Source organism: Amphiura filiformis, chromosome 20 (genome assembly GCF_039555335.1).
Source record: "Amphiura filiformis chromosome 20, Afil_fr2py, whole genome shotgun sequence".
Lineage (NCBI taxonomy): Eukaryota > Metazoa > Echinodermata > Ophiuroidea > Amphilepidida > Amphiuridae > Amphiura > Amphiura filiformis.
The window spans coordinates 7,229,816-7,257,336 of record NC_092647.1 but is presented as its reverse complement, the minus strand read 5'-3'; the positions used below and the strand labels follow the sequence as shown (position 1 = coordinate 7,257,336).

The 27,521-nt window shown below is 38.0% G+C and overlaps 1 protein-coding gene across 1 annotated transcript in view; it reads left to right on the top strand.

Annotated features, from left to right (window-relative positions):
- The window catches only part of LOC140142930 (uncharacterized), a 67,469-nt gene that overhangs the window by 39,113 nt on the left and 835 nt on the right, over positions 1 to 27,521 (top strand). The window contains exons 18-31 of the mRNA XM_072164957.1: positions 485 to 631; positions 4,949 to 5,065; positions 5,711 to 5,830; positions 6,447 to 6,596; positions 16,728 to 16,844; positions 17,061 to 17,177; positions 19,306 to 19,414; positions 20,704 to 20,802; positions 21,273 to 21,344; positions 21,479 to 21,550; positions 22,181 to 22,252; positions 22,812 to 22,883; positions 23,010 to 24,102; positions 26,805 to 27,058. Coding sequence (XP_072021058.1) covers positions 485 to 631; positions 4,949 to 5,065; positions 5,711 to 5,830; positions 6,447 to 6,596; positions 16,728 to 16,844; positions 17,061 to 17,177; positions 19,306 to 19,414; positions 20,704 to 20,802; positions 21,273 to 21,344; positions 21,479 to 21,550; positions 22,181 to 22,252; positions 22,812 to 22,883; positions 23,010 to 23,430 — 1,685 coding nt within the window. The 3' untranslated portion in view covers positions 23,431 to 24,102; positions 26,805 to 27,058. The remainder of the gene's footprint in view (positions 1 to 484; positions 632 to 4,948; positions 5,066 to 5,710; positions 5,831 to 6,446; positions 6,597 to 16,727; positions 16,845 to 17,060; positions 17,178 to 19,305; positions 19,415 to 20,703; positions 20,803 to 21,272; positions 21,345 to 21,478; positions 21,551 to 22,180; positions 22,253 to 22,811; positions 22,884 to 23,009; positions 24,103 to 26,804; positions 27,059 to 27,521) is intronic.

The following is a 27,521-nucleotide window of genomic DNA, read 5'->3' as shown; positions in this document are numbered from 1 at the left end:
GAGCGGCGTGACGCTTTATCATGCCGCTTCCACTTGTCTGCACGCGGAGCAGCATACCGCTGAGCGACAGCGGCATGACTCTGAAAGCCACTGTTGCCGCTCAGCACCGATCGAAAATCGTATTTTGTTCTCATACGTCAGAGCGGCACCGCTCCGAGTTGACTTGAATTCAACTCCCAGCGATACTGCCGTTTGGCTAAAGCGGTGAAGAGATCGATATACCGGCTTGCCACTAGTCACCGCTAGCGTTTCTGGTGCAACTGCGCAGTGAAGCAAAATCATCCTCAGAGCGTCAAGAGCCAGGAAAGTATGAAACCAGCATAAGACCATCGTATTCAGACCTTTCATATTTAGCTTTATAATGAGTGCACGTATAACAGTCAAAAGACCCTCACATCTTTCACTCTGTGAAATCCTTACCTTAATAATTACCCAACATCAACCAAATATAAATTAATATTCAGTCTTTATTCACCAATTTCAGGAATCCTGCAGGAATCAAGTCGGATAATCGGAGGCTCATGCAGACCAGGCGAGTTCCAATGCTTACGGAGCCATGAATGCATCTCTGTCTCATTCCTGTGTGATTTCATTACACATTGTGAGGATACGTCTGACGAAGAATCGTGTGGTAAAAAGCTTATTATTATAGAAAAATATAATGGAGTTGAGTAGAGTTGGGGTTGAGTTTAAGTTGAGTTGAGATGAAGGTGAGTTGAGTTTAAGTTGAGTTGAGTTTAAGTTGGGTTGAGTTATGTTGGAGTTCAGGTGTGTTTAGTTGGAGTTCAGCTGTATTGAATTGAGCTGAGTTAGTTGAGGTGAGTTGAATTGGAGTAAGTTGAAGTTTGCTTGCTTACTTGCTTATGCTTGCTGCTTATGCTTATGCTTATGTCGACTTGTCTTGTCGGACTCCGCTGATGGCTCTCCACACAACTCTGTTCTGCATGCAGTTCCTAATGTCTTGTCTCTCTAGTCCCGTATCCTCTGTTAGTTGCTTGATGTAGTCCTTCCGTGGTTGTCCTCTTGATCTTTTACCATGCGTAGGCTGCCACAGCAAAACTCTTGAAGCTGCCTCTGTTTCACTTCTGGCACAGTGTCCAGCAAATCTCAGCCTTTTTATTTTCAGCCTTTCGGAGATTGGGGAAAGATTGCCGTACAGCTCCTTATTGGTGGTGTGCGACTGCCAGGTGACATTAAGTGCTTTTCTCAGTAGTCTTGTGTAACAGCCATCAAGCGCTTTCCTAAACTTTGATGTAATTGTCCAGGTTTCTGCGCCATACATCAGCACCGATTCGACTGTGGTGGTGAAAAGCTTGGTTTTAAGATTTCTAGGCAGGCTGCTCTTCCATATCTTGTTCATGCTGTTGCATGCCCTCCATGCCTGGGCTTTCCTGATGTTAAAATCCTTTTCACTGCTGCCAATCCAAGCCCCAAGGTATTTGAAATCGTCGACTACTTCAAGCTCGCTTCCATCAAGTGTTTGGATTGGGGATGCATCCATATTGCAAACCATTGCCTTGGTTTTCTTGGCGTTCATGCTGAGACCGACTGTTAGTGCTGCAGTCTCAACAAGATGCAGTAGCTCTTCGGCATCTCTGAGACTGTCGGCCAATAGTGCTATGTCATCAGCGAAGTCGAGGTCTGTAATTGTTTGCGGGCCTATTCTACGACTTTTCCTTGTTTGTAGTGTGAGCCCTAGACGATCTTCATTCCCATGTAGTGCTTTCCTGAGAGCATAGTCTAGGACTGTCACAAATAGAAATGGCGCAAGTGTGTCCCCCTGAAGTACTCCAGCCTGAATTATGAAGTCGTCAGTTATTCCATCTGGTGTGGTAACATGGGCAACAGTGTTCTCATAGGTGTTTCCAATAGCCGCCACAAGTTTCTCTGGTACTCCATATGCTCTTAGAATGTCTAGCATTTTCCTTCGATGGATGGTGTCAAATGCCTTTTTAAAATCGATGAAGACCAGTGCTGCTTGGAGATTGTTGTTGTTTATCTCTTCAATAATTCTTCTCAAGGCCAGAATTTGTGACACTGACGACCTTCCAGGGCGGAAGCCATTTTGGTTCATTCGTAGAACAGGATCCAGGAAGGGACGAATTCTGTTGAGTAGTAGTCTGTTGTAGGTCTTGCCACTATAGATGATAAACAGATGCCTCTATAATTCCTTCCTCTCTGAGATCACCGCTTTTGGAATTGGGATGAGGTTAAGAATTGACCACTGCTCGGGTTTCCTACCATGCAGTAATGCCTCATTACAGAAAGAGAGTATGATGTCATCGAGGTTGCATCTCTTTAAAACTTCTGGTGTTATATCATCATCACCTGCACTTTTTCCTTCATTGATGACCTTCTTTGCTGCCTCGTACTCTTCCTGATCGAAAGCATCTGTTCGCATGTCAAATCCCCGATGCACCTGCTCTATCGGCTCATCCTCATTGGTAATGACTGGCGGATTCCCAACTAGCTGCTGGAAATGGGAAAACCAAGAATGCAGTCTCTCACTCTCTGTGTCCCTTTGATCTGACCCTTTTGGCAGTTCTCCTTCCACTGATCTCATTTATCAGATCCCATGCAGCTTTGTGCTGGCAATTCTGATCTGCTTTCTCTACCTGGGTGATCTTTTGTTCCAGGATTTCTTGATTAATTTTGTCATATGTCTCTTTTAGGTGATTCTTCCTTGCTTGTAGTTTGGATCTTGATACACTAGTGCATTCGTGGGTATCCTTCACATATGCTTCATGCACTTCATTCCGGGCACTCTCTGTTCTGGAATCAGTCCAGATTGTCCCCTTATGGCGTTTGGGTGCCTTTGGTATCAGTTCTTCCGTAACCTCCCTATTTGCCTGTATGAAACATTGATATGTGGATGTAGCATCTTCATCGTCCTCACTTTCATGTTGCAGAGCACTGAATCTATTCCGTACTTTAACAGCATACAGGTCTTGTAGTTGTGTGTCTTGTGCCAAAACCTTCCAGTTGTACCTGATCTTCCGTGGTGGTGTCTTGCCATTCGATCTCAAGCTGAGACGTACTTTTGCTGTAACAACACGGTGATCCGATCCAATGCTTGCGAAGGAGTTGTAGGTGCAACAATTCAGAATGCTATTCCTCCACTTCCTGCGTACAAGGATGTAGTCTAGTTGTGCCTTAAAACCAGATGGTAGAGTACATGTCCATAATCTGGATTTTTTTCTTACAGAAGCTCACATTTGTTATTTCCAGTTCATTTTCTATTGCCAGTGTGTGCAGCAATTCTCCATTTCTGTTGGTGGAATCATGGTAGGGGAATTTGTAGTGCTCTTTGCCAACTCTTGCATTGAAGTCGCCCATTACCATAAGAAAGTTGTGAGCTGGAACTTGTTTGATGGACTTGTCCAGTACCATATAGTGCTCTTCTGACTCTTTCTCATCAGACACATTAGTTGGGCAATATGTGACAATGATGGTGGTCTTGGGACTTCCTCCAAAGGTAGCACATATTATCCTTGGTGTTATACATATGCAGGAGAGAAGGGTCTTCTTTGCCTTGGCACTCATTAGAATCCCAACACCTCCAACCGCTATGCCTGCTCTATTCCTCCATGCTGATGATGATACTAGTTGATATCCATCAAAGAGGTCATGATGTCTGATTGGTTCATCAGGGTGGACTATTTTATGCTCCTGTAATCCAATGATGTCTTGGTTGTGATGCTTAGCTAAGCCACATAGTTCCTCTTGAAGGTATATACTTCTTAGTGTTCTTGTATTTAAGGTTGATACAAACATTGATTGCTTGCATTTTAGTAGATTTTCTTTCCTTGTTCCTCCTCTCTCCGTGCACACCCGTCCGTGAGGCTTTAAGGTGCTCACATCATTAATATTAGTAGCTAATACAGATTCAGAACTTGGATTTAAGGTAGGGGCTTTAACCCTAGTGCGTTTAGTTGTAGCCATCATTTAAAGTCTTTCAATTGCTGAATACTGTTGATGGTCGCAACTCCTATCAACAGATGTCCAGTGGCCGTTGAGAATATGCAGTGCACTGAATTCTTCATCCGCCCTTTGCTCTTGTCACTAATGTCTCCAACCATAGCTCCAAGTATATAGCTCAGGTCTCAAGACTCCCTGATTTTGATCACTGGCTGCTGGTTGAACTCATCTCAGGCACCCTTTTGCCGTTTTGAGCCTGAATCTCTACTCCGCCTAAGATAGTGATCTATCTTAACTATTTACCCATAGCTGGGGCAAGCGTTGGTGAGCACCAGAGCGTATCCACACGCCGGTGGGTCATGCATACTGCACCTCTAGGGCCGCTTGCTGCTCCGAGATCCCCTACATATCAGCCTGGAATCGCAAGATATCCAGTTACCGGTAGTGACCAACGGGGAGGTTATGTAGGAGTCTTGAATAAGGAGAGGCTGTGTACTGGCAGGAGAAGACTTACGCACTCTACTTCTCTTTTCACCTTTCGGCTAGCCAGCGGCAAGTTGGGTTGCTCAGCAGCATAGGAGTGTTTCAAGCAAGCAGTCTAGAAGTGAAGCTAGGAGAATGATAGGAGAATAGGAAGGGTAGGTATGAAGGATAGGGAAACAGCAGCTACAACTACATCTACAACTACAACTACATGCACTAGACGCATCACTTAAACCTGTGACAAGCTTGTCACCCACCACCAAGTTGGAGTTTAGTTGAGCTGAAATTGCGTTGAGCTGAGTTAGAGTTGAGTTGGAGTTAAGTTTGAGTTGAGTTGAGCTGCAATTGAGTTGAGCTGAGTTATAGTTTGAGGTTATTTGAATTGGAAATAAGTTGGAATTGAGTTGAGCTGAGTTAGTGAAAATTTGAGTTATATTGAGTTGAAATGGAATTTAGTTGAGCTGAGTTCAGTTTAGTTGGAGTTCAGATCAGTTATGCTATATGTTATCATTGTTTGTTTGCTTATTTGTTTGTTTTTTACTTCTAGTGTATCCACCATGTCAAGCAGACGAATACACATGTTCCAATGGACAGTGTATAAGTTCTTCAAAACGATGTGATCTAGTCAGTGATTGCGTTTCAAAATCAGACGAGGACATGTGTGGTAATGCACAAAATATTATTTTATTCAGCCCTTATTAATTTAAATCGATATAAAGAAACACGCAAGCAGATTCTATGGGATACGTTTTGTGGACCCACAAATTTTGTTAGGCTTCGGGAAACCCTTCATGTTGCGATACATGTTATGTGCACAACAGTAGGAAATATTATAACATTTGCTGAAGCCTCAATATTTTTCAATATTTTTCATTTTTACACCATTATATTTTACTTTATTAAACCAACATACTCTGCAAAAATCAAAACTCTGGGTGCTGTAGTTTTGTCAAAAGCCGAGATATTGAATAAAACACAGGAACCGTCGTTTTATCATTACGATGGAATTATTAGTCGACCGCATACACGATGTTCATAACACAGTACGTACATGGCGTTCGGCACGGTGATCTAGACAACAAATTGGATCGTACCATAACACGACCGAAGGAGTGATACGTATTGGCGACATCGGCGCTGGTAGTAAATTCCAATTTTCTTTGCTTTTATTTACATTTTATGGCAAAGAAATGCTAATCTATTTTTATGGCTTTAAGTCAGACCTCTGCACTTTTAAACTAATGTTACACGGCAAACGTATAGAGTAAACATACTTACTAACATAATTACTATTTTGTCTACTTTTCAGATGAAACAAAAGATAGTTTTCAATGTTACGATGGAACATGGCTTCCGGCGCATGCGCAGTGTGATGGACAGCGTGATTGTTCTGGAAAGAACTGGGAGGATGAGTCGTTATCTGAATGTGGTTTGTAACGAGCCGTACACTGACCAATAAAATATCCATATTATGTGAAGTGCCTTTTGCAAATCGGCGAGCGCGGATAGCTACCATTACAAAAACAATGTTGCGAAATATTCGATGCGCGTGGCCCTCTACAGTCTGTCAATAGAAAGGGACGGATTATAGTTAATATTTGTGGTATAAGAAAACCACATACTGTGAATTGTAAACCTGAAGGGGAATAAAAGACAATTTTTAATACCAAACATGTTGCTATAAACGAACGCCTACGATTTAAAATCAGTTTTGTTTTTATCGAAAATGATTTTGACATAGAAAAAATGAATGGTAAATAGGATAATATATATTTATGTTACACATACGCATGTTTTAATATGTATTTTATTAAACTCCTGGGCACTACTGGTCATCTAACAGTACTTCTGATTGGTTGATAACTTGAAATGATCATTTCAATCGCCAATTATGACTAGGCTTTAAACCATTTATGGGTCAAACTTGCATTTGCAGATGATCTTATAAATATCTTGATTGGTTCAAAATTGAACACAATATTCATTTTGGCCAATCGGCAGGTGGTTCTCATGGAGTTAAACATTGTTTGAATGTTTGTGCTCAGGTATTTACCAAACTAACTTTACTTGTACAAATGGACGATTATCGTGCAAGAATGGTGCGTGTGTTGATCCTCAATATCAGTGTGTATACAACAAAGACAGATATGGGTTTATGCAGGGTTGTCGCGATGCTACACATTTGGAAAATTGTGGTGAGTTACGATTTGTTTTAACTTTTTAAAATATATTTTTCATATCAAAACGTGCATTACATTATTTACTATCTGTCCTACGAGCTACATACAGATGAAGTGTATGCACTCTATTTTGTTTTTGTGTTTTGTGATTGCAGTGATACAGTCCATTGAATTTAAACTGTGCTGACGAATGGGATAGAGCATCTTAAAGAAGTGTCAGGCGTACAATGTTAGAAAAATATTCCTTATATGTTGAAATGTTTATTATTCCCGCGTTGCGAAAGTGACGTCACGTGGTTATTTGTGCTCATTTGTCGACAGGCTTCATTGAACTATGTGGACGTCACTGCTCTAGACAATTTCGGCGCGGGAATTTTGAATATCGCGTGTTGAGAGATGGCTGTTTTTATTCGTTTTTATGATTAATATGAGTTTGTTTGAAATAAAACCATGTGATTCGTGCTTGATAATTATTTTTCTAACATATAAGGCTTAATGTTGTGATTACCGGACACTTCCTTTAATGTAAAATAACAAAACTGATTGATTGATTGATTAATTGATTGATTGATTGATTGATTGATTGATTGATTGATCTTAGCTTAGACGTCCCAGATTTCTTTAAGAATCATAAACAGCCAATCATCTTTAGAGCATCAATTGTTTTGAGCCTATTGGCCATATGGCCGTCTTAAAAGGTCATACGCTTAACCTTGGATGTCCAAGATGCAGTCAAAAATATATTGTGTAGCCTTTTGAATATTTTAATTGTCGTCTGCAGTCGCGATCGTCGTGATTAGTATGAATGCAAAAGCGACGAGAGATGCATCGCAAAATTCGGCGATTGTCCGTCGCTTTCCAAAAGCAGTGCATTGCAATCGCTCAGCGATCGAGTATAAATTCAGCTTTGTTTCAATAAAATAACGACATTGGTGTCGAATGTTGAAATTAACATTTGCCGTACTACTTTTTATTTGATAAACTAGTACGTTTGGATTGTTTTGAATCAGTCTGCTTAAGAATTGAACAGCAGTATCTTCTGATAGTTAGCCCTCGTTTCATCTTTTCTGTTTCGGGAGCTCTATTGTTCAGAAACGAAAACGCAAGGATTTATGTGAATTGATCTGCTCCTTGAATTCATTGAAGTACCAATCAGCTGATTTCAATAGGGAGATACCTGCATGCCTGTTGTTAATAAAGGCTGGATAAGACAAGAATGGAACACCCACATTGTGTGGATGACAGGTGTTTTTAGTGGTCTAGCGCCCCTTTCGGTCGCTTTAATGTCCTCTAATACCGATAGGCCTTTGATGTTGGTAAACTGATTCACATGTCATGTGACAAAATGCCAATCCGAATGAAAAGGTCGAATTTTCTGTAAAAACGTTGAAATATAGGCCCAATTGTCAGATTAACAATTGATTGTCATACCATGTCATATTTATTCAACATCATCATCATCATCGTCATTGTCATCAATATCAGCACCATCACTATCATCATCATCTCCTCTCCTCTCCTCTCCTCTCCTCTCCTCTCCCTCCTCTCCTCTCCTCTCCTCTCCCTCCTCCCCTCCCCCTCCCTCCCTCCCCTCCCCTCATAGGGCCTGCACTTTGGCTCGTTTTTGCAGGTTTACATGGTCCAATAATCACAAGATGACTGACATGTGGTAACAAAGGAAGCAGTCACTGCAATTTGATTATGTCCCATATGATTGGCCATTCAAGACACCCTGTGAATATACTATAGCGGCCTTTTCAAAATATAATACCTGTTTGCTTGACTGTATTGACAATACCCGGGAACAATACACATATGCATTGGACAAACTTTTTACAATAAGCATGATAAGTGATGATGTGACCTCCAGATTTATACATCGTTCGTCTCGCACACTGACAACATTTGATTGAATGGACTGTAGGCTACTGCGCCGTGATTACGGTGAAGGACACCGGTTCAAATCCTTTGTTTGGAGCCAATCGATAAAAGCATGCAGGGCCTCTATACCCATGTACAGTTTATCCCTACATAACCTATGTCTTGAATACGCTGGCAAAGTTATGTAATAATCGGATTAATACTATATAGCAGTAGGTAAAAACAAGTTTTGAATAATCCGCGCTATAAAGTCCCATTCAGTGATCCCAGCGAAAGTGAAAAAAAAAATCAAATTGTTACGTTTATAAATTTTTTAATGAAAAACAAACAAAAAAACAAAACAGGAAAACGACAGTATTGACGAAGTTGAAGCCCCATTCAAATACATGTAGCTAATTTATATGGTCGAATCCAACGAAAAGTGTACACGGCATGTTCAGGGCCATAACTTAAAAGTATTAATCAATTGGCATTGGTTTTTGTATTGTGTTTATTCGCCTTGATCATACGCTTCGCGCCATATATAATAAGACACACTACTGTGAAAAACTTAGACACAGGGACCCCAAAACATGCTATTTTTACCCATTTTTTTCAAAATATTTCTTAAAGTATTTTTTAAAACATCTAAATCAGTTATGAAAAGAAGTCATTGGCTTAAATCTAAATTGATTTCCTGAAAGGTGTGTATTCAAAGATTGCCTGTTCAATTTTTCACATATTTGTACATAATTATGAACTTTTTGTGATAATTTTTTGAGTGGTATTTTTTTACATTACCTACGAATACAATTTTTCATAGCGCTAGATATATCTTAAAAAATGGAAATCACTAATAAATGCGCAATTGATACAAGCTTTGATATGTCCAATACTGAAATGCATTGCATTCGGACATCTTTATTATTGTGTTTAGCTGCCAGAAATTCTAAATGGCACAAAGGTAGGTTTGGTAAAAATATGCATTACCTCCGAATACATGTTAAAAGCTGTGCCATTTCCACAAAGTGAGAGAATAGTAAACAATAGTTAAGCAATAGGTGCGGGGTAATACACTCTTTATTTCTACCAAGCTTCAATAACCTGCGTTTAAATATTTCTGAGATGTCAACAATAAAAGCAAGTATTCGTAGGTAAATTTCGGTAACCGAATGTTACCTACGAATACACTTTGACATCATGACAGTATTGTGAAACACCGCCATTCATGCCAATGCCCATATTGGTACATAACGAAGGCCTGTATGTTTGCTATCAAATCATATGTCAATGAAAGTTGCGAATTCACATACAATGCCCACCTTGCAAAACTGAATACGGCTTAATGGGTGAAAAATATGTACTGAAATAGATGACGGTCTGCTCATTTGAAAGAAAAATCAGATTCAAAGAAGATTAGAAGGGGACAAATACTTGGATTTGTTAACAGTCATGTGTGCTTCATTTTAAATGTTTACCGACCTTCTGGTTTCTGAGTAATTTGTGTCCAAATTGATTTATTCGAAGGTAACTTTTGAAGTTTTCGCTAAGGTTACCTACGAATACCATGGAAAAAACGACTGTTCTCATTGTCTCATGATCTAGACAACACATTAATGGACCCTGGTATAAAGCTAATTGTAGTTGCCCTCAAACGAAAGGCCACAAGACGTAACTGACTCCAAGATGGACTTCACAAGTCTGCAATAACGGTTTTAAGCGATTTGTGTGCAATTAAGCAAATTAAATTCACTTTAGTGCCTTTGTTTCTTACTTCAATCCTCTTTCAACCGCTGTGAACTGACATTATTAATACATGATAGGGTCTAAAGTATCAATAAACGCACATAAAGAAAATAATACATTCAAAGTGCTTTATAAAATGAAGTTTTGATTGCGATATCCACCAAAAGTATAATTCTTACCTACAAATACTGAAATGTTACTTACGAATACAGCATAATACATGACATGTGTAATGAAGTGTCCCTACCAATGGAAATTAATTGTCAAAACTTTAAGCGGTACCCCAGGACACTATTATTACCCATATACGGATTCATTCAACAATTATTTATTATGTAAAATTGCTGATTAACTACTTGTATATCAAAATGAAGTGGTCCAAATCTTGCTAAAAGCATCAAAAAAATTTTGATCTAAGGTAATAGCATTTATTCATTTGGACGTTCCATCTGAAAGAGATCTAAAACTACCATTTTATTAATTCCTTACCATAATAGCAAAATTTAAACCTATAAACTCAATATAGATATTGTTAAATCGCTCATGTTACCTACGAATACCCGGGTTTCTTCACCTTTTCATTGTATAAAGCGTTAGGTGTATGCGTATAATTCCTAATATTCTTGAAAACATATATCATACTCGTTCTTATACAATGTGTAAATTGATTCATACTCATTTGATAAATAAAATACAGAAACTGACCTAAACTTCATTTTCAAAAATAAACTAGCATAAATTGACTAAGATCATATTGATCGCGTTATAAAAATAAAACAAATATTTTCTGGTTGAGTTAGCATTTTTCTGACACCCTGTGGTCTACATTACACGAAAAAAGCGTTAATGGGAATATTCCATTTGTTTTAGGTTGATTAGTATTGCGATAGTGAAAGCATCCTAGTGGTATTCGTAGGTAACATTGGGTTTTGATATCACATTTACTATCACACGTCCTGGATTTATTTTTCAAGATTAGTAATGGCACTTTTGGTTCCTATAAGGCCAATATGTCATCAATCAATAGGCAAAAGGAAAAAATTGTGGAGACATTTTTATTTCGGCCTTTTATTTTTGGCCCGTGGACACTTTTGGTTGGATTCGACCATATACTGTCAGTACCGGTTTATAAATTACAGACTCACGTAAATGCATTATTTTTTGTCTTAGACACACGGCGCGGCTTTCGGCTGAACCACTGCACTAGCAAGCTATGTTAGCACATCTATGACAATGACGAAAGGTACAAAATCAGCCAGAGGCCTTTAGATAGCAGAAGACACAAAATGATGATAGTCATATAATGACCAAAAGATTATTACTGACTATATCATTGAAGACTGAGTTCCGCAGTCTTGTACAAAATCTGAATTTTGATGATTTTACAATCGTCCGGATGAAAAAAATCACTGAATGGGCCGTTAGTTCCCTCCTCTCCTTACACTGGCAATATGGATCAAAGAAAAATAAAGAAAAAAATAAAGAAAACAAGAAAGAAAAAAAAGACAAAGAAAAGAAACAATAAAAGAAAAAACAAATATGAAAAGTTCGAACAATATTTGGTTTATAAAATTAATGTGACCGTGATGAGGCTCGAACTCACCACCTTCCGATTTAAAGTTCGAAGCGCTAGTGTACCAAATTCTGATGCCTTACCAAGTGAGCTGTGCTCCTGAGATACGAAATAAAAATAAAATAATACACTGTATACCTGCTTGTGTCGGTAATTGATTTGCTCAAATTCCATAATGGTACAGTGCAACAGAGCAAAAATGCCCAAAATTTAAAAGCTATATAATTTATGACCACTATACACTACACATAAAAATACTAATACAAGGGAATTTCAACGTAAGAATCCAAACAATTAAGTACCAACATGCACAGCTTTGTTATCAAACCTCTACTGTGATTGGCAGCTGCACAAGGCATCTCTTTGATAGCTGATCATGGCCATCCATTCAGCAAGTGGCTACTAACTGACCTTGACAGGCTTGAATGAGCACTGTCATCTGCTACAAAACCATCACACTCTAGGACTACACTCTAGGACCTGGTCACTCCATAATGCTACAGGGAGCACAGTACTTTGACAATGGAGTGAAAGACTATTATTATAGATTAGGCGCGGATTTTAAAAGTACAGCTCCTATGCGTGTATAGCAAAAAATTGGAATAGAATGTTTGGAATCATGTAACTAAAGTACTAAATGCATTCTGCAAAATGCGCTCTGACCAATTTATAAAGCATTTCATTAGCTTTAATTTGACATATTGTTTGACATATTTGGAATTATGGTAAATCATTAAATAAAATATTTATTAATTAATCAATTATGTCAATTAATTAAGAATTTAATGCAAATATGCATATTTTCTCTGACAGAATCGTAGGATTTGACAAGAGCCATCTTTCTTGTAAGTTTGATTCTTATAACATACCGGTATCGTATTGCGTCCCGTTATAGTTGCAGAAACAAAATACGCGTGCAGGACACACATACGTACACACCCCCACACACCCAGAGGATCGTACCGTTTTACAATCGTATAACATTCATTGGCGCTAGAAGTAGTAAATTTCAATTTTCTTTGCTTTACCTCACTTGTTCTGCTCAAAATTAAAAGGGGACATATCTGACAGTAAAAGCTTACATTGTATGGAAATTATGTTTAACTATTTGCTTAAGGATACGATACATGATTTACCGACAAGTGACTCATTTCGGAATGCGATCATGAATTTTGAAGAAAAAAAAGTTTCCACAGGCTTCGTTAGGATTCGAAACTTCCTTCGATTACGCGTCTAGCGCTTTACCGTTCGGCCACGGTGGCAGTTGAGTGGAGGAGTGTAATGATAAATGATCAATCTCATAATGCCATCTTTAGCCTTTTGTTTACTAACGCGTTTTGTAAAGATAGATTACCCGTTTTATGCATAAAGAGCACGAACGTTTGGGAAAGGGTTCAAACAAATAATAAAGACACTGATGTGATGATGAAATTGCGTAAGTCGGGGAATACATGCGTCGCAATGTTTTGTTTTGGTTTTAGGAATTTGACCTTAAAATTTACGACTTCATGACATTATCATTCGAAATCAACAAAAGATATTTCAACAGTATATGGCATCATTCTTTCTCTAGAATGTTTTATACATGTAAGTGAAATAGCTTCAACAATGGTTCGCTGCATAATGGTAAAAACAGCCTTGACCTAAAAAAAGGGCGAGAGGTACCATATTTACGGATTCAGGCTAAATTTAAAATTGATATAAAATTGATCGATTACAAAAATTAATTTTTGTCATATAAAGAAATTTTACCGTTTTTATTCTTAGGGCTCTTTGACTTCTTCAAATAATTTTTTTAATGATAGAGTGAGTCCCCGGGCCCTCTATAAGTACGCACAAAAGATCGAGTCCCCTTAAACAGCACAAAACAGATAAAGCAGACAAATTTACTATACATAGGCCTATACATGTATGGTATCTGTATGCCAGGGACTGTTTAAGAATATAACATTAGATTTATGATATTTACTTCGAGGACTGTTATTTATCAAAATGTGAAAATATCAAATTTTAATAATTTGTCATAAAATTTGTATTATATCGTGAATTTCAAACAATGAAATTTATTTGATATCAGAAAGACATTCTTCGTATTCAGAATGCAATTCGATATGTCTGATGTGCTCTCATGTCCCACAAAAATACTATCGAAACGCTCAAAACAGATCCCTTAATTTGGTTAATTTTCTTTTCTTGTTTTCTTTATTTTTTTTCTTTATTTTTCTTTAATTTATATTGCCAGGGTAAGGAGAGGAGGGAACTAAAGGCCCATTCAGTGATTTTTGATACTAGACTGCGGAACTCAGTCTTCAATGATAGTCAGTAATTTTTATATTTTGGACATTATTATGACTATCATTTGAGGACTGAGTTCTTATGATCCGAGGAGCAGTTTCAGACAATTGCTTGGGATTGTTGGGGCAGAGGTTATCTTTTGAATTCTTTCATGACCACCGAAGCAGAGTTAAACCTGTCAAGGACACTCGGCGTGAATTGAACTGACCATGTCACTCGCCACAAAAGAATGTCAAAGGTCATAAAACATCAACTTGGTGTCTTCTGCTAGTGGGTCAGCCCTAAACCGTGTAGGCCTATTTAAGACAAAAATAATGCATTTACGTGAATCTGTAATTTATATACTGACAGTATATATAAATTAGCTACATGAATTTGAATGGGGCTTCAACTTCGTCAATACTGCCGTTTTCTTGGGTTTTGTGCCAATTTTTTCATTAAAATTTTTTATAAAAGTAACAATTTGATTTTTTTTTTCACTCTCGCTGGGATCACTGAATTCAGTATCGAAGTTACGTTATGTTACTATGTCAACGGGATCACGCGCTAGAGTAATGAACCACGATCGAAATGATCACCACATAAAGTATATGGCACTCGAAGGCATACCAAAGTAGCGTGATCCGGTAACCAAGAGAATTACGTAACCACTTCGATGCTGAATGGGGCTTTGCAACGCGATATATTCAAAACTTGTATTCACCTACTGTTATAGCATTAATCCGATTATTACACAACCTCGCCAGCGTATTCAAGACATCCAATGCAAATAATCACCTAGATTATGACGCATCATACCGTAAATATGGCGGAGTACTCAAATTCATTCAACAAAAGCATGATTACAAGCTATTGCAATCTACCGTGACAGCTCGTCTCACACACATAACAAATGCACAAATACGATCAAATAGGTTGACGACAACGTTTGATTGAATGCACTGCATTGTGCCATGATTACGGTGAAGGACACCGGTTCAATTCCTTTGTATGGAGCCAATCAATAATTTCACGCACATCCTCTATTATTGCCCAATTATTGCCCGGGATGATTGCACACTGTAAAAGAGCTATTGTTATAATGTTTGATGAAATCGTGTTTAACTACCGTATTTGCTTAAGAACGGCACAATACAGATACAGCAGACAGATTGACTACATGTGGTACATGTATACATATAGGGAATGTGTGTGAGTCGAGTATTACCTAATTATAATAGGGCGTATCCAAAAATGAATTCACGCCCCTTTCAAATGTCGAGCCAAAGTGCAGGCCCCTATGTCTCCTCTCCTCTCCTCCTCTCTCTCTCTCCTCTCCTCTCCTCTCCTCTCTCTCCTCTCTCTCTCTCCCTCTCTCTCCTCCTCTCCTCTCTCTCTCCTCTCCTCTCCTCCTCTCCTCCTCCTCTCTCTCTCCTCTCTCTCCTCTCTCTCTCCTCTCTCCTCTCCTCTCTCTCCTCTCCTCTCCCTCTCCTCCCTCTCTCTCTCTCCTCTCCTCTCCTCTCCTCTCCTCCTCTCTCTCCTCTCTCCTCCTCCTCCTCTCCTCTCCTCCTCTCTCCTCTCTCCCTCTCTCCTCCTCCTCTCCTCTCCTCTCCCTCTCCTCCCTCTCCTCTCCTCTCCTCCTCCTCTCCTCCTCTCTCCTCTCCTCTCCTCCTCTCTCCTCTCTCCTCTCTCCTCTCTCCTCCCTCCTCTCTCCTCTCCCCTCTCTCCTCTCTCCTCGCTCCTCTCCTCTCTCCCCTCCCTTCTCCCCTCTCTCCTCTCCTCTCTCCTCTCTCTCCCTCCTCTCCTCTCTCTCCTCTCTCTCTCCTCTCTCTCCTCTCCTCTCCTCCTCCTCTCCCAATAAAGAAATCCTATTAGTTTCACTTCAACGCACTTCTCTGGTGTTGCATATTACCAAGTTTTAAGGTGTAATTTGGGACGAAAATAATTCCCCATTTAATCGCTACATGTAGCATAATGACCGATTTTCCGCGATTGCACGTAGAACAAGTATACCTAATTCTTGGCAACACTGATTACTATTGATTAATTTATATTAATCATGTTAATGTATATTTCGACGCTGGGTTATTTTCAGGAGATACTCCCGCTTAGGCTGGAGTATCTATACACCCAACGCAAGTCAATTGAAGCCGTACACTTTATCGCGAATTTACCACCGTAAAATTTAGACACTTCTTTTGTCTAGATTAGCATCAACCCTCTCATCTCACGTTTTTCATGTCAGAAATTAACATAACTCCCGAAACCGAAACAGAAGTTATCTTCGTTCAACTTTTCTGTAGTCAACAAAAGACTAGAATAAAAGGATTGTTCACACGTACCATGCTAACACTTCAAAATAACAATGAGATCCGAAACCGAAACCGGAAACCGAAACAGAAACAGAAAAGATGAAAGGACCCTTAGCCAAGCAGATATAACCATTTTACTCCAGAAGCATGGTGCATAATCTGATGTGGCTATAGTTTGATCAGCTCCTAATCGGCGGGAATAGTTAGGCAACGTATAGGACTTACATGAATAATTTGTGATGCTTCTGGCGAGATGTCACAAGACAATTCTCGAAATACAAAATATAAATATTAATCCGTGATGTTATAAGGCCCGCCGATTACGAGCTGATCAAAGTACATATTGAAATAACTGTCATTCACTCATTTTATACTTGACAGGCGACTTTTCTTGCGATAAAGGAATGATAAAGTGTCCCGATTCTTATTGTATTCCACTACGGTATCGATGTGATGGCAGTATTGACTGTCCAAATGCACAGGATGAACAACAATGTGGTAACACTTACATTTTACTTTCAACGCAAATATATTAACTGTCGCATTATTTTTGGAAATGATAGTTTAAAGTAAATTTCTTATTATATATGCAAAAATATGTAGATAATAATGGCGAGCTCTTTTTTAAAGATTAGCTACAATAGTGAGACTTATAAGATAATGCACAATTTAGAAATTCACTATATGCTAATAGTTGACACTGTTCTTGTTCAGACACCTTCCAATGTCCAAATCACTATAGATGTAAAGGCAGTGGCAATTGTCTCAACCATTCTGAGCTGTGTGATGGAGTCCAACATTGTCCTGATGGAGATGATGAACTATTCTGTGGTAAGTGTATTAACCCCATAAGCACCTACCTGCCGATTGGTCAAAAAGACGTTTTCATCATCAATTGGAGCAATCAGCAACATTGTTTGAATAAGTTTACCACGCAAAAAAAATTGTGTGAATTATTTGCAAAGCTCCATTCTGATTGGTGATTAAAATGAAGATATCATGTAATTAACCAATCAAAAGCAATGTTAGATCGGCAGGTAGTGCTACCAAACTGGATTAATCTAATCCAAACTCCGATCCTGGTGATGATATAAACCAGATATAATATTGAAAAATAAACCGAAAATGAAATCGTCAGATGCGAATAATAAAATTACCAAAATACAAATGAATTACATTGGCGCACTCTGCGTTTGCGTGCGTGTATAAATTGTTCGCACACAGTGACGCGCAAACGTTAGTGTCGCGTTGTGACCTAAATGACAAGAAAATTTTCATAAAATATGCACGTGGAAAATATAATTTTCATTACAGCCGTTACATGTCATTTTACTTTTACAATTGCCGTTTTTTAAAGTGAAGTTGGAACAGTCAATAATGTGCGCTTACGTCCCACAGCGTTTGTCTTTACACATTGTGCTTCCGCCATTATCTTTGTTATTTTAAAGTGCGGCTCTGGTTAGTAATTAAACCAGTATCTAATACCCCGTTTACATTGAGCAAAAGTCGTATTCGAATTCACTAAAGTCGTAATCGACTTAAGGGATGGGGTATGAACGTTTGGACAGTATTTTTTGTGGGAGATGAGAGCACCACAGAGATATCGAATTGCATTCTGAATATGAAGAATGTCTTTCTCATATCAAATAATTTTGATTTTTTTGAAATTTTGCAATGTAATATACATTTTATGGTAAATAATCAAATATTGATATTTGATATTTAACAGTCCTCGAAGTAAATTTTATAAATCCGATGATATGTACTTAAACTGTGTGTAGCTGGGATGAAAAGCCGACGATCAATTGAAAATTTTGACCTTTCGTATTGAAGATGTGTTGTTTTTTTCCAAAAAACACCTAAAAGAATAGGTCTTTCGGGAAAAAATGTATATTTTCAATATGAAAGGTCAACATTTTCAATTTATCGTCGGCTTTTCTTCCCAGCTACATACGCTTTAAGTACACATCATTAGAAGTTTACTTCGAGGACTGTTATATATCAAAAACTGTTAAAATATCAAATTTTAATAATTTGTCATAAAATTTGTGTTGTATTGCGAATTTCAAAAAATTAAAATTAAAATATCAGAAGGACTTTCTTCGTATTCAGAGTGCAGTTCTATATGTCTGATGTGCTCTCATATCCCACATACTGTCGAAACGCTCATTCCACATCCCTTAATTCGTATCATAAGTGTAAACAGGTACAGTCGTGATTAATCGTAATTCGCTGTCGTAGTGCACGTTAGTAACCATTGGTTACTGATCCAAGCCTGAACTTATACACCTGTTCCGAATTTTGATATGCCATAGGATTTGTGTTGTGATCATTTCGATCAGTGGTTCGTAACAAAGAAAGCGTGATCCACTTGACCTAGCAACGGTCATATTATAACGTGCACTACGACAGCGAATTCAAAAGTCGTAATTCCAATGATGACTTGTATCATCATCATTCATTTCAAGTGAATTCAAATAAGTCGTCATTAATTACGACTTTTCGCTAATGTAAACGAACACGTTGTTGAATTCGTATTTACCTGCAGTAACCACTGGTAACAAACGAATTTGATATTCGTGAATGCGAATTTTGAATCGAATTCAGCCGATGTAGTGTAAACACCCACCAAACGAATTAATCTGCTGTCGTAATTCAAAATACAGCTTAAGTCGATTACGACTTTTGCCCAATGTAAACGGGGTATAAGTATCCAAGCCAGTCGTTCTTGCCATACGAGCTAGTAGTTACACTCATAGCTGTTTGAACATTTTCATACAAACGTTTCTCGATAAATCCCATAAAGAGAGTGACATATTACTGGGAGCCATCTTTGAACCCATAGCAGTTCCTCTTAATTGTTTATAATGAATAAAGAGTAGGCCAATATAGGTGTGCTAATATATCTTAAGAATAATGGTTCCATAATATGATGAAAATAAACATTTGATTTTTTTAGGTATTAAGTGTCCAAAAGACTGTGTCTGTTTGGGTCTGTATTTCCACTGCACCGATACAGCGTGGGATCTATCAAAAGCTTTAATGATACCAGAAAATGCCAGAGAATTGTAAGTTTATAATAATACGAATAGACTTTGTTTAAATCATACATAGGTATAAGCATTATTGTAAAACACATATACTAGAATATAAGTGGAGTGACGAACCGGCCACGCCTAGCTTCATTCCCCTTTGACATTTGCCACCAGCGGAGTAGCTATTATTTCCATGTTTGTCTCATATACTCGACAATAAAGTATCCTTACACTTGGAAAAATAATCACAATTTCCAAACTGAACAATATTGAGGTAAATTTGTTTTTTAATAGATGCACTATCTAATCCTGCACATTATGACACCATATTGAATCCAATGTGACCTCAAGAAGTAAAGTTACAAGCAATTGAATAGACGAAGGTCCGGTTTTAAAAGTGACAAACTGGCCTACAAGGCGCAAAAAGATTTCAACAAGCGCAACAAAGAGACAACACAGTTTCTTCAATGAAGCGTTATTTAAAGCAGTTTTTATTTCAGTTTTTACTTCTCTGTAATTTTCATAACTTCCATTTTATTTGTCAGTTCCTTTGTTTCAGTTTTCTTTTGTTCCTTTTGTTTTAAATTAAAGCCAAACGCATAAATTACCCATTCACCACTCTCAAACCAGATGTCTAGTCTGTGGAGTTTTGAATAGTCCAGTTTGTCACTTTTAAAACTGGACTTTCGTCTAATCAAATGCTTGTAACTTTGCCTCTTGAAGTCACATTGGATTCAATGGGGTGTTTTTTTGCGATTGTCTCTCGAAGTCCACGTTGTCTTGGAATTAAATACCTAACAGAAATCAATAGAAGAGGGTGCTTAAAATCATTAAACATTACGCGATCTCTCACATCTATGATATACACTTGCAGGATTTAACATTACTCACCTCACTTCATTTAGGCTGTTGCATCCTCTATTGAATCGTCCATTTCTGTTTGTTTAGACCAAATAGCTGCTAATATGCTGTTATGTTACCTCGCCTTGTTCGTTTTTGCCCTCCTCTTCTTCTTTTTTCATTTCTTGGTTGCTCGGTGATTCTCTTTGTCCAACCTTTCGCATTAACCATGATCAATCCAAATTTAAGCTAAAGTCATGCAAATGTCGGCTCATTATTGAATGATATTTGTGTATAACCTTTCTTCCATGAACTGAATCAGTAACATCAAGGGCATTCAACCATATTTCTATTTGCTGGTGGGAGATCATGTTGGGAAAAGCGAACGCAAAAGAATATGAGGCAAATTTTACATAAAATACCAAAGTTTCAAGATGCATTTATGTGCTTAACCTTTTCTGACAATGTTTTCTTTATCATAGACATTTAACTAATTTGAAGAATTCAGCAGAGAATACTGCAAATACTATCAAGGCTCGTCTGCACATTGATTTATCACGGATGGCATTCCTAGTTCTAGCGTAAGCAGTGTGTCCACAATTTTGAAAGAAAATTGATTGAAAATGTAATATTTACGTTTGTATAAAAGTGCTTGTAATGATGAATATACAGTAAGCAAAAGAATTAAGGTACCAGTTGTGTTCACCCCTGTATATCCTAAATAAAGACAAATGTGTTAAAATTAAAACAAGCAGTCGACGCCTGTACTCTAGCTATGAGTTAATACCTTATTTGTTGAAATTGGTTGAGAATTACAGAAACGGTGTTCCAAAACATAATGAAGATACGAAATAAAAAGTTGCACTTGGAACTTTATAATAGAGGCTGAATAATAAGGGAATTTGAGTTCTAGTCGATTTGTCTAGATTCGTACTAAAACGATCCCGGCTGATTTTCTAGTCAAATCAGACAAGAGATTTTGATCAAATTTCAATAAATGTGGCTGCAAAATCATGTGAGATCTTATCTAATCAAATCGATATTTTTACAGGAACATCTCTGGAAATGACATTGGCAATGTCGATACAACGACCTTCGAAAGTAATCGAAATCTGCAAGTTTTGTAAGTGCTTCTCACCTAGCTTTTTTTAAGTTCAAAGATTCATTTTTGAGGAAAAAAAATAATAATGAAATATATATAATAAAAAATGTTTTTGAGCTGCATTCTTTGACATTTATTATTTTCTTTACTTGTAGATCTTTAGCTAAAAACAACATAACAACAATTTTGAATGGCACATTCATAACCTTGGGACTACTAAAATATCTGTAAGTAAATATTGTTGTTTAACTTAGAATCTTCATCATGAAAAGCACTCGAATTTCTGCGGTTGGGTACATTTTTTAACTTTAAAAAAAGTTTGTATATAATGCCAATTGTTATGACCATAGAGACAATTCCAATTCCACTTTGAGCTTCCAATATACATGTATGGCTTAATTTCTGTTATTATTAACGTGATAAAGTGGAGGTTTCTTTGGTGACAAGCCTAACACCCCAACCCTCCCCCTTCCCCACCAATCAATGTTGGGTGCCACTAGGCGCGTGTGACCAAAAAAGTAGGATTCACTATTGATCGGGAGGAGGGGGTGGGGGCTTATTTACATTACCCTATCAAAACCGCCCCAACACTTATGGCCAGCATTGTAGAAGGAGAATTTGATCAATCCCGCGTGAGACGTAAGCGTCAGAATCACGTGATATAAGAATGTCATAAACTTGGGTAGATTGTGCCGGCTTTGTCGACAGTGCTGGCGTACCAATTGAGATTGCCCGCAGAAAAACCAAGTTATTCGGTGTTTTCATACATATCCTTAAGCTTCCTGTAAAAAATATCGTACAAAACATTCAAGAAATGAAAGAGTTCCTTTAATGCGAATATTATATTTTGTTTTCAGAGACATTTCAGGAAATCCATTGACGCGCATTCAACCGGGAGCATTTTTTAATTTGAATTCTCTTCAGTTTCTGTAAGTACACTTGAAGTGGTCTATATCATAATTATCATTATAGCAGTCATCAGTATCTCATCATCACCATCATCTCATCATCATATCGTCGTCATTGTACCCCCTTACCAAAAAAACCAAACAAGCAATATTTAAGCAATAACATAAGCAATCAACAACGCTTTGATTCCTTAATTTTTGCAATAGAGTACTCTATGCAGATTTTAAGTAATTTATTGCTTATAAGCAATAAATAAACAATATCTAAAGCTGTTGTATGGGCGAAATATTTAAATGACTTAAGCAATTTATTGCTTAAATAAGGAATCATTGATAGCTTATATTAAGTCATCGTTGATTGCATAAAAGCGCATCACTGATTGTTTAAATAAGGCTTCATTGATGGCCTATATTAAGCAATCGATGCCTTATAAAGCCTCAATTGCTTATAAGCAATAGCTATGATCGCCGTTGACGTCATAGTCACCATCATCTTCTTCAACAGCGAAATTGACAACGATGATCAGACAACATAACTACATGCCGAATTTTTGATGAGCATTCAAATTGTTTATTACAGGAACATCGAGAGGAGCTTACTGAAGACCGGTTCAGAGAAGACGTTTAATGATTTGGTCGTTTTGGAAACGTTGTAAGTTTCCTTCATTTATCTGCTTCTCTATTAAATTCTTTCATTTTTAAATCCTTGCTACTGTACAATTTTGTAATATTTTGCCTCATCAATTATAAAGCATACTTTTGTATTATTTACTTGCAGACATTCAGACAAATACCTCTTCTGTTGCCTAGTGCAGAATTTGGAACTCATTACCGAATGTCTCCCTGAACCGGACCAATTCTCTTCCTGTGAAGATTTGATTCGGATCCCTGTGCTTCGTATATTCATGTGGATTCTTGGTATAAGTGCTCTGATAGGAAACGGTTATGTGATTGCCAAAAGGATCCTTCCGAGTGAACGAGGATCGCGGAAAGGCGCCGCTAGGGTGCAAAACATCATGGTTGGCCATCTTGCTGTAGCAGACAGCTTTATGGGTGTATACATGATGATCATCGCATCTGCTGATGTTTATTACAGAGACAAATATGCGTTTTTCGCTGAAGATTGGCAAACCAGTGTCGTCTGCAAAATGGCGGGATTATTATCAGTTCTCTCAAGTGAAGCATCTGTATTTTCATGACTGTCATCAGCATGGACCGCTTTCTGGCTTGCGTATTCCCGTTTAGCGGGGTAAAGCTATCCACAAAAACGGCAGGAGTAACCGCAGTTATTGTGTGGATCATCGCGTTTATCCTCAGCTTTGTTCCCGTGATGATACCGAGTTACTTTGGTAATGCTTTCTACGGACGCTCTACCGTCTGCCTAGCTCTACCCTTAACTAACGATAAACCAAATGGTTGGGAATATTCGGTGGCTTTATTTCTAGCCGTTAATCTCTGCGCATTCGTTATTATGATCATATGCTACGCAAGCATCTACTGCACGGTAAAATCGTCATCGGTGAGAGTCCAGCGTAACCCAAACGAAGTCCGTGCAAGGGAAATCCAGCTTGCAATTCGAATGTCGTTCCTGGTATTCTCTGATATGTGCTGCTGGATGCCTATTGTACTCATGGGCATATTATCCCTGGCAGGGGTGGTGGATATTCCACCTATAAGCTACGCTTGGATAGCGGTCTTTGTTCTTCCTCTTAATTCGTCTCTCAATCCATACTTGTATACCATTCTTACACGAGAAATGACTAAGAGACAAAACACGAAGAAATTTAACAAAGAGAACTCTTTTTCGAGTGATATGGCGTTATCGAACATCAACAATACAATGGACAACGATCAGCCCACAAAAGCAAAATGTAAGGAATATTTGAAAAGTAACTTTGACGTGTTATTATTGATTTGCATTCACAATCATGATTATGTGTAGGTTTCATTCTATAAACCAAATATTTGACTCGGTATCCAATACACAGCACACAAAGTATTATGTCAAACGAGTCAGTGTTGTAATCCGTCCACTGTTTTCATTTCTATACTTTTAAATAGAGTACATAATTGATCCAAATTCAAAAATGCTTTGAAAAAATACTTCTCGGTGGGGTACAGCCCCGGACATCTTACCTCGCACAAGTCCACTCCTCCCTACACCATACATAAATTCGCCTAGCCCCATTTCCCTAAAATGAAATTCTCAAAAAATTAAACTTGGCAAAAGGTGGGCTAAAACGTCAGTCAGTGTATGGTTCCGATGCGCTAGCCCGCTCGCCCACCGATTGTTAAAGGCTTAATGTACGATTTTAAATTTGTCATTATATACTCAAAATGCTGAAATAATACTAGTAATAATGATCGGGAATGGTTTCTGTCCATTTTGAGCTGAAATAACGAGGTAACGTGAAAGAAACACTGCTTGTTATTCTGGCCGTTTAACACGCAGTTCTATGGGCCACAAATTCACAAATGGTTTTTGAGCTTAGCTCTTGATATTCAGAAAATATGTCAACACTTAGACTTTTATGTTGAAGCCTATATGGCTGGCATGCAGAGCATTAAAGGAGGATTTCGTGATCCTAGCATCCTCTTTTTATGACATTTTTCAGTAGATATCCACGAAAAAAGCTTATTCCCACAATTTCAGTTGATTCCGATTTTGCGTTTGCGAGATATGCATGATTATAGAGAGATTGCGGAGAGGCGTTCACTGCAAACGCCATACGGGTTACGGATTTCTGCATTTTGCGGTAGAACGTCATAGTCCCGTTCACATCCAAACTAGCCTCCTACACAGCCAGTTTCGTTCCTAACGCTCGTCGTTCCTAGTATGTTTGTGATAGCCGCATAGAGTCTGAACCAAGACTACGTGTAAACGCAATTGCAATCATGATGGCGCTATGCTGAGACAAATAATCTAAAGGTAATAGGAAGCACCCATTGATTCACCTTGGGTGCATCGAACCAGAGAAGATTATCTTCTTTCATCGAACTACTTTCCTCGGTATTGATATGCAAATACGACTGGCTGTATCTATAATGCTCTAAGCATTCAGTCCAGATTAGCGATATTTGAGTTTTGCGGGCTATTCAGCATCGAAGTGGTTACGTAATTCTCTTGGTTACCGGATCACGCTACTTTGGTATGCCTTCGAGTGCCATATACTTTATGTGGTGATCATTTCGATCGTGGTTCATTACTCTAGCGCGTGATCCCGTTGACATAGTAACATTACGTAACTTCGATACTGAATTGGAAAATGAGTATAGGCCTATGTCCACACGTGTATGCTATTTGTCTAAATAAATCGAATAACAAGAAACAAACTCCATTATCATATAAATAATACCCTGTTTACTTTCTAAAGCAAAATGAAAATAGATAATCTAATATGCCTAGTACTACCCAGCAAACACAAATATATAAAACGTTAAATGTCGGGTTAAAGGTTATGTGAGGGTCAAGGGCATTAAAAGTTTTAATAACATTCAAAAAACCCTCTGTTCTAAACTTGCTGATAAACGTTCTAACACAATAGACACTTAAATATGTTTGCCAAATGATATTTTACTATAGCATTTCGAATTTTGGCTTAAAATGTTGTATTATTATTTTTTCAGTATAACACGAGTTTTCATGATTTTTATATAAACATACATCGATATGTTATCAAAACGTTTTAACTAAAACCAAAAACACATGCATTATCATGTTTTAAAAACATTTTGGAGTTTGCTGAATAGTATCCATAAGCAAAACACTTTGACAGCTGTTTAATGCACAACGAAAAAGCAAGGCGAAAAATAGCGTTGCACGAACTTCTGTTCCCCGTCCCAAACAGACAATTATACCGCATTTATGCCGTAACACGACACAATCTTGCCTAAAACGCCTCTTCGCAAGCTGATTTTTGGACGTCATTTTCCACACACAAATGAATAGGCAATCTGCCCGTTCGAATTCGCGTCCAAAAAAATCGAAATTTGTTCACTTCTTCTTGTCTATACGAGATCAAATTTTAACCCCCAAAATGGATTTTATTACATGTCGGACTCTACTTGTTCTTTTAGGATACTTTGATTCGTTTCATAACATGATAAACATAACATTTTTCTGCATTTTATAATGCGTTTTTTTGTCATTTTTGAACGTCATTTTTTGCTACCAACCGCAACGTAATCGCCTTACGGTAATTCCACGATTGACCAATTCACAATAGATTTCACCCTCTAGAGGGCATAATAACCGATTTTCGACTAATGTAGCTTGCCGTTCGCGTTCCCGTGTCACGTTTCACGTAAATTTCGCAATCTCTCTAGTGTGTATTACACTACTCCATAGACAATGTGTTGTAATTTCGTTCTGGTGCACCAGAACGAAATTAAAATTTCACGATATCTTTGCTAAACGAATTAATCTGCAAGAAATATTTTGTACATAAACATTATGTAGCCAGAGGTTTCCAGTGATATAAAATCTCAACTTTTTTTGAGAAAAGTGGGGGATGATGCTGTGGATCACGAAATGCCCCTTTAATATATCTGAAATGTTCTTCTTTCCTTTCAGCTCGAGATTTGATAGATGTAATCCTCTCACTGGATCACGACATGGCCGCTCATAATGTTCTCTTATCTATGCCGCTGAGTGACGCGGGAGGAAAAGAATTTGTCCTGTTGACTAATATAGATAAGAAACATCTCACTGAAAGTGACTTACAAAGAATTGTAAGAGATATTGAGACTGCCTTGAAGTATCTACATGACCACCAAATCATCTTGTGCTTGAAGAGCATCAACGAGGAAAATATTGTTATACGAAAGGTATGCAAAAAGCTATGGTCGTGGCAGCCGAGATAAATTTAGGGGGCTGTCATTTTCTTCGGAAGGGGGGTCATGAATATACTGGGGGTCATCGAATTTTTAGACCAAATATAGGGGGGTTATAATTTTGTAACACCCAAAATAGGGGGGTTATAGAATTATTAAGGGCTGGTAACTCAAATTTTTCGCACGCTGCTCGCGCATTCTTTTAATTTAACAATCAAAATGTGCGCACAATCTTTCGTTATAAATGCCTTCTTTACACACACGATCAACGCACTCTGCGCACTTTCTTCACTCTTTGTTCCGGCAATGAATAATTTGTCTTGAGTCTGTGTAAGCGGAAGAGGGGGTCAAAAAAATGTTCAACCCAAGATAGGGAGGTCGCAAAAAATTTTTGCCCGCGATAGGGAGGGTCATAAAAAATTTACTCCGGTTACCGACATATTCATGACCCCCCTGC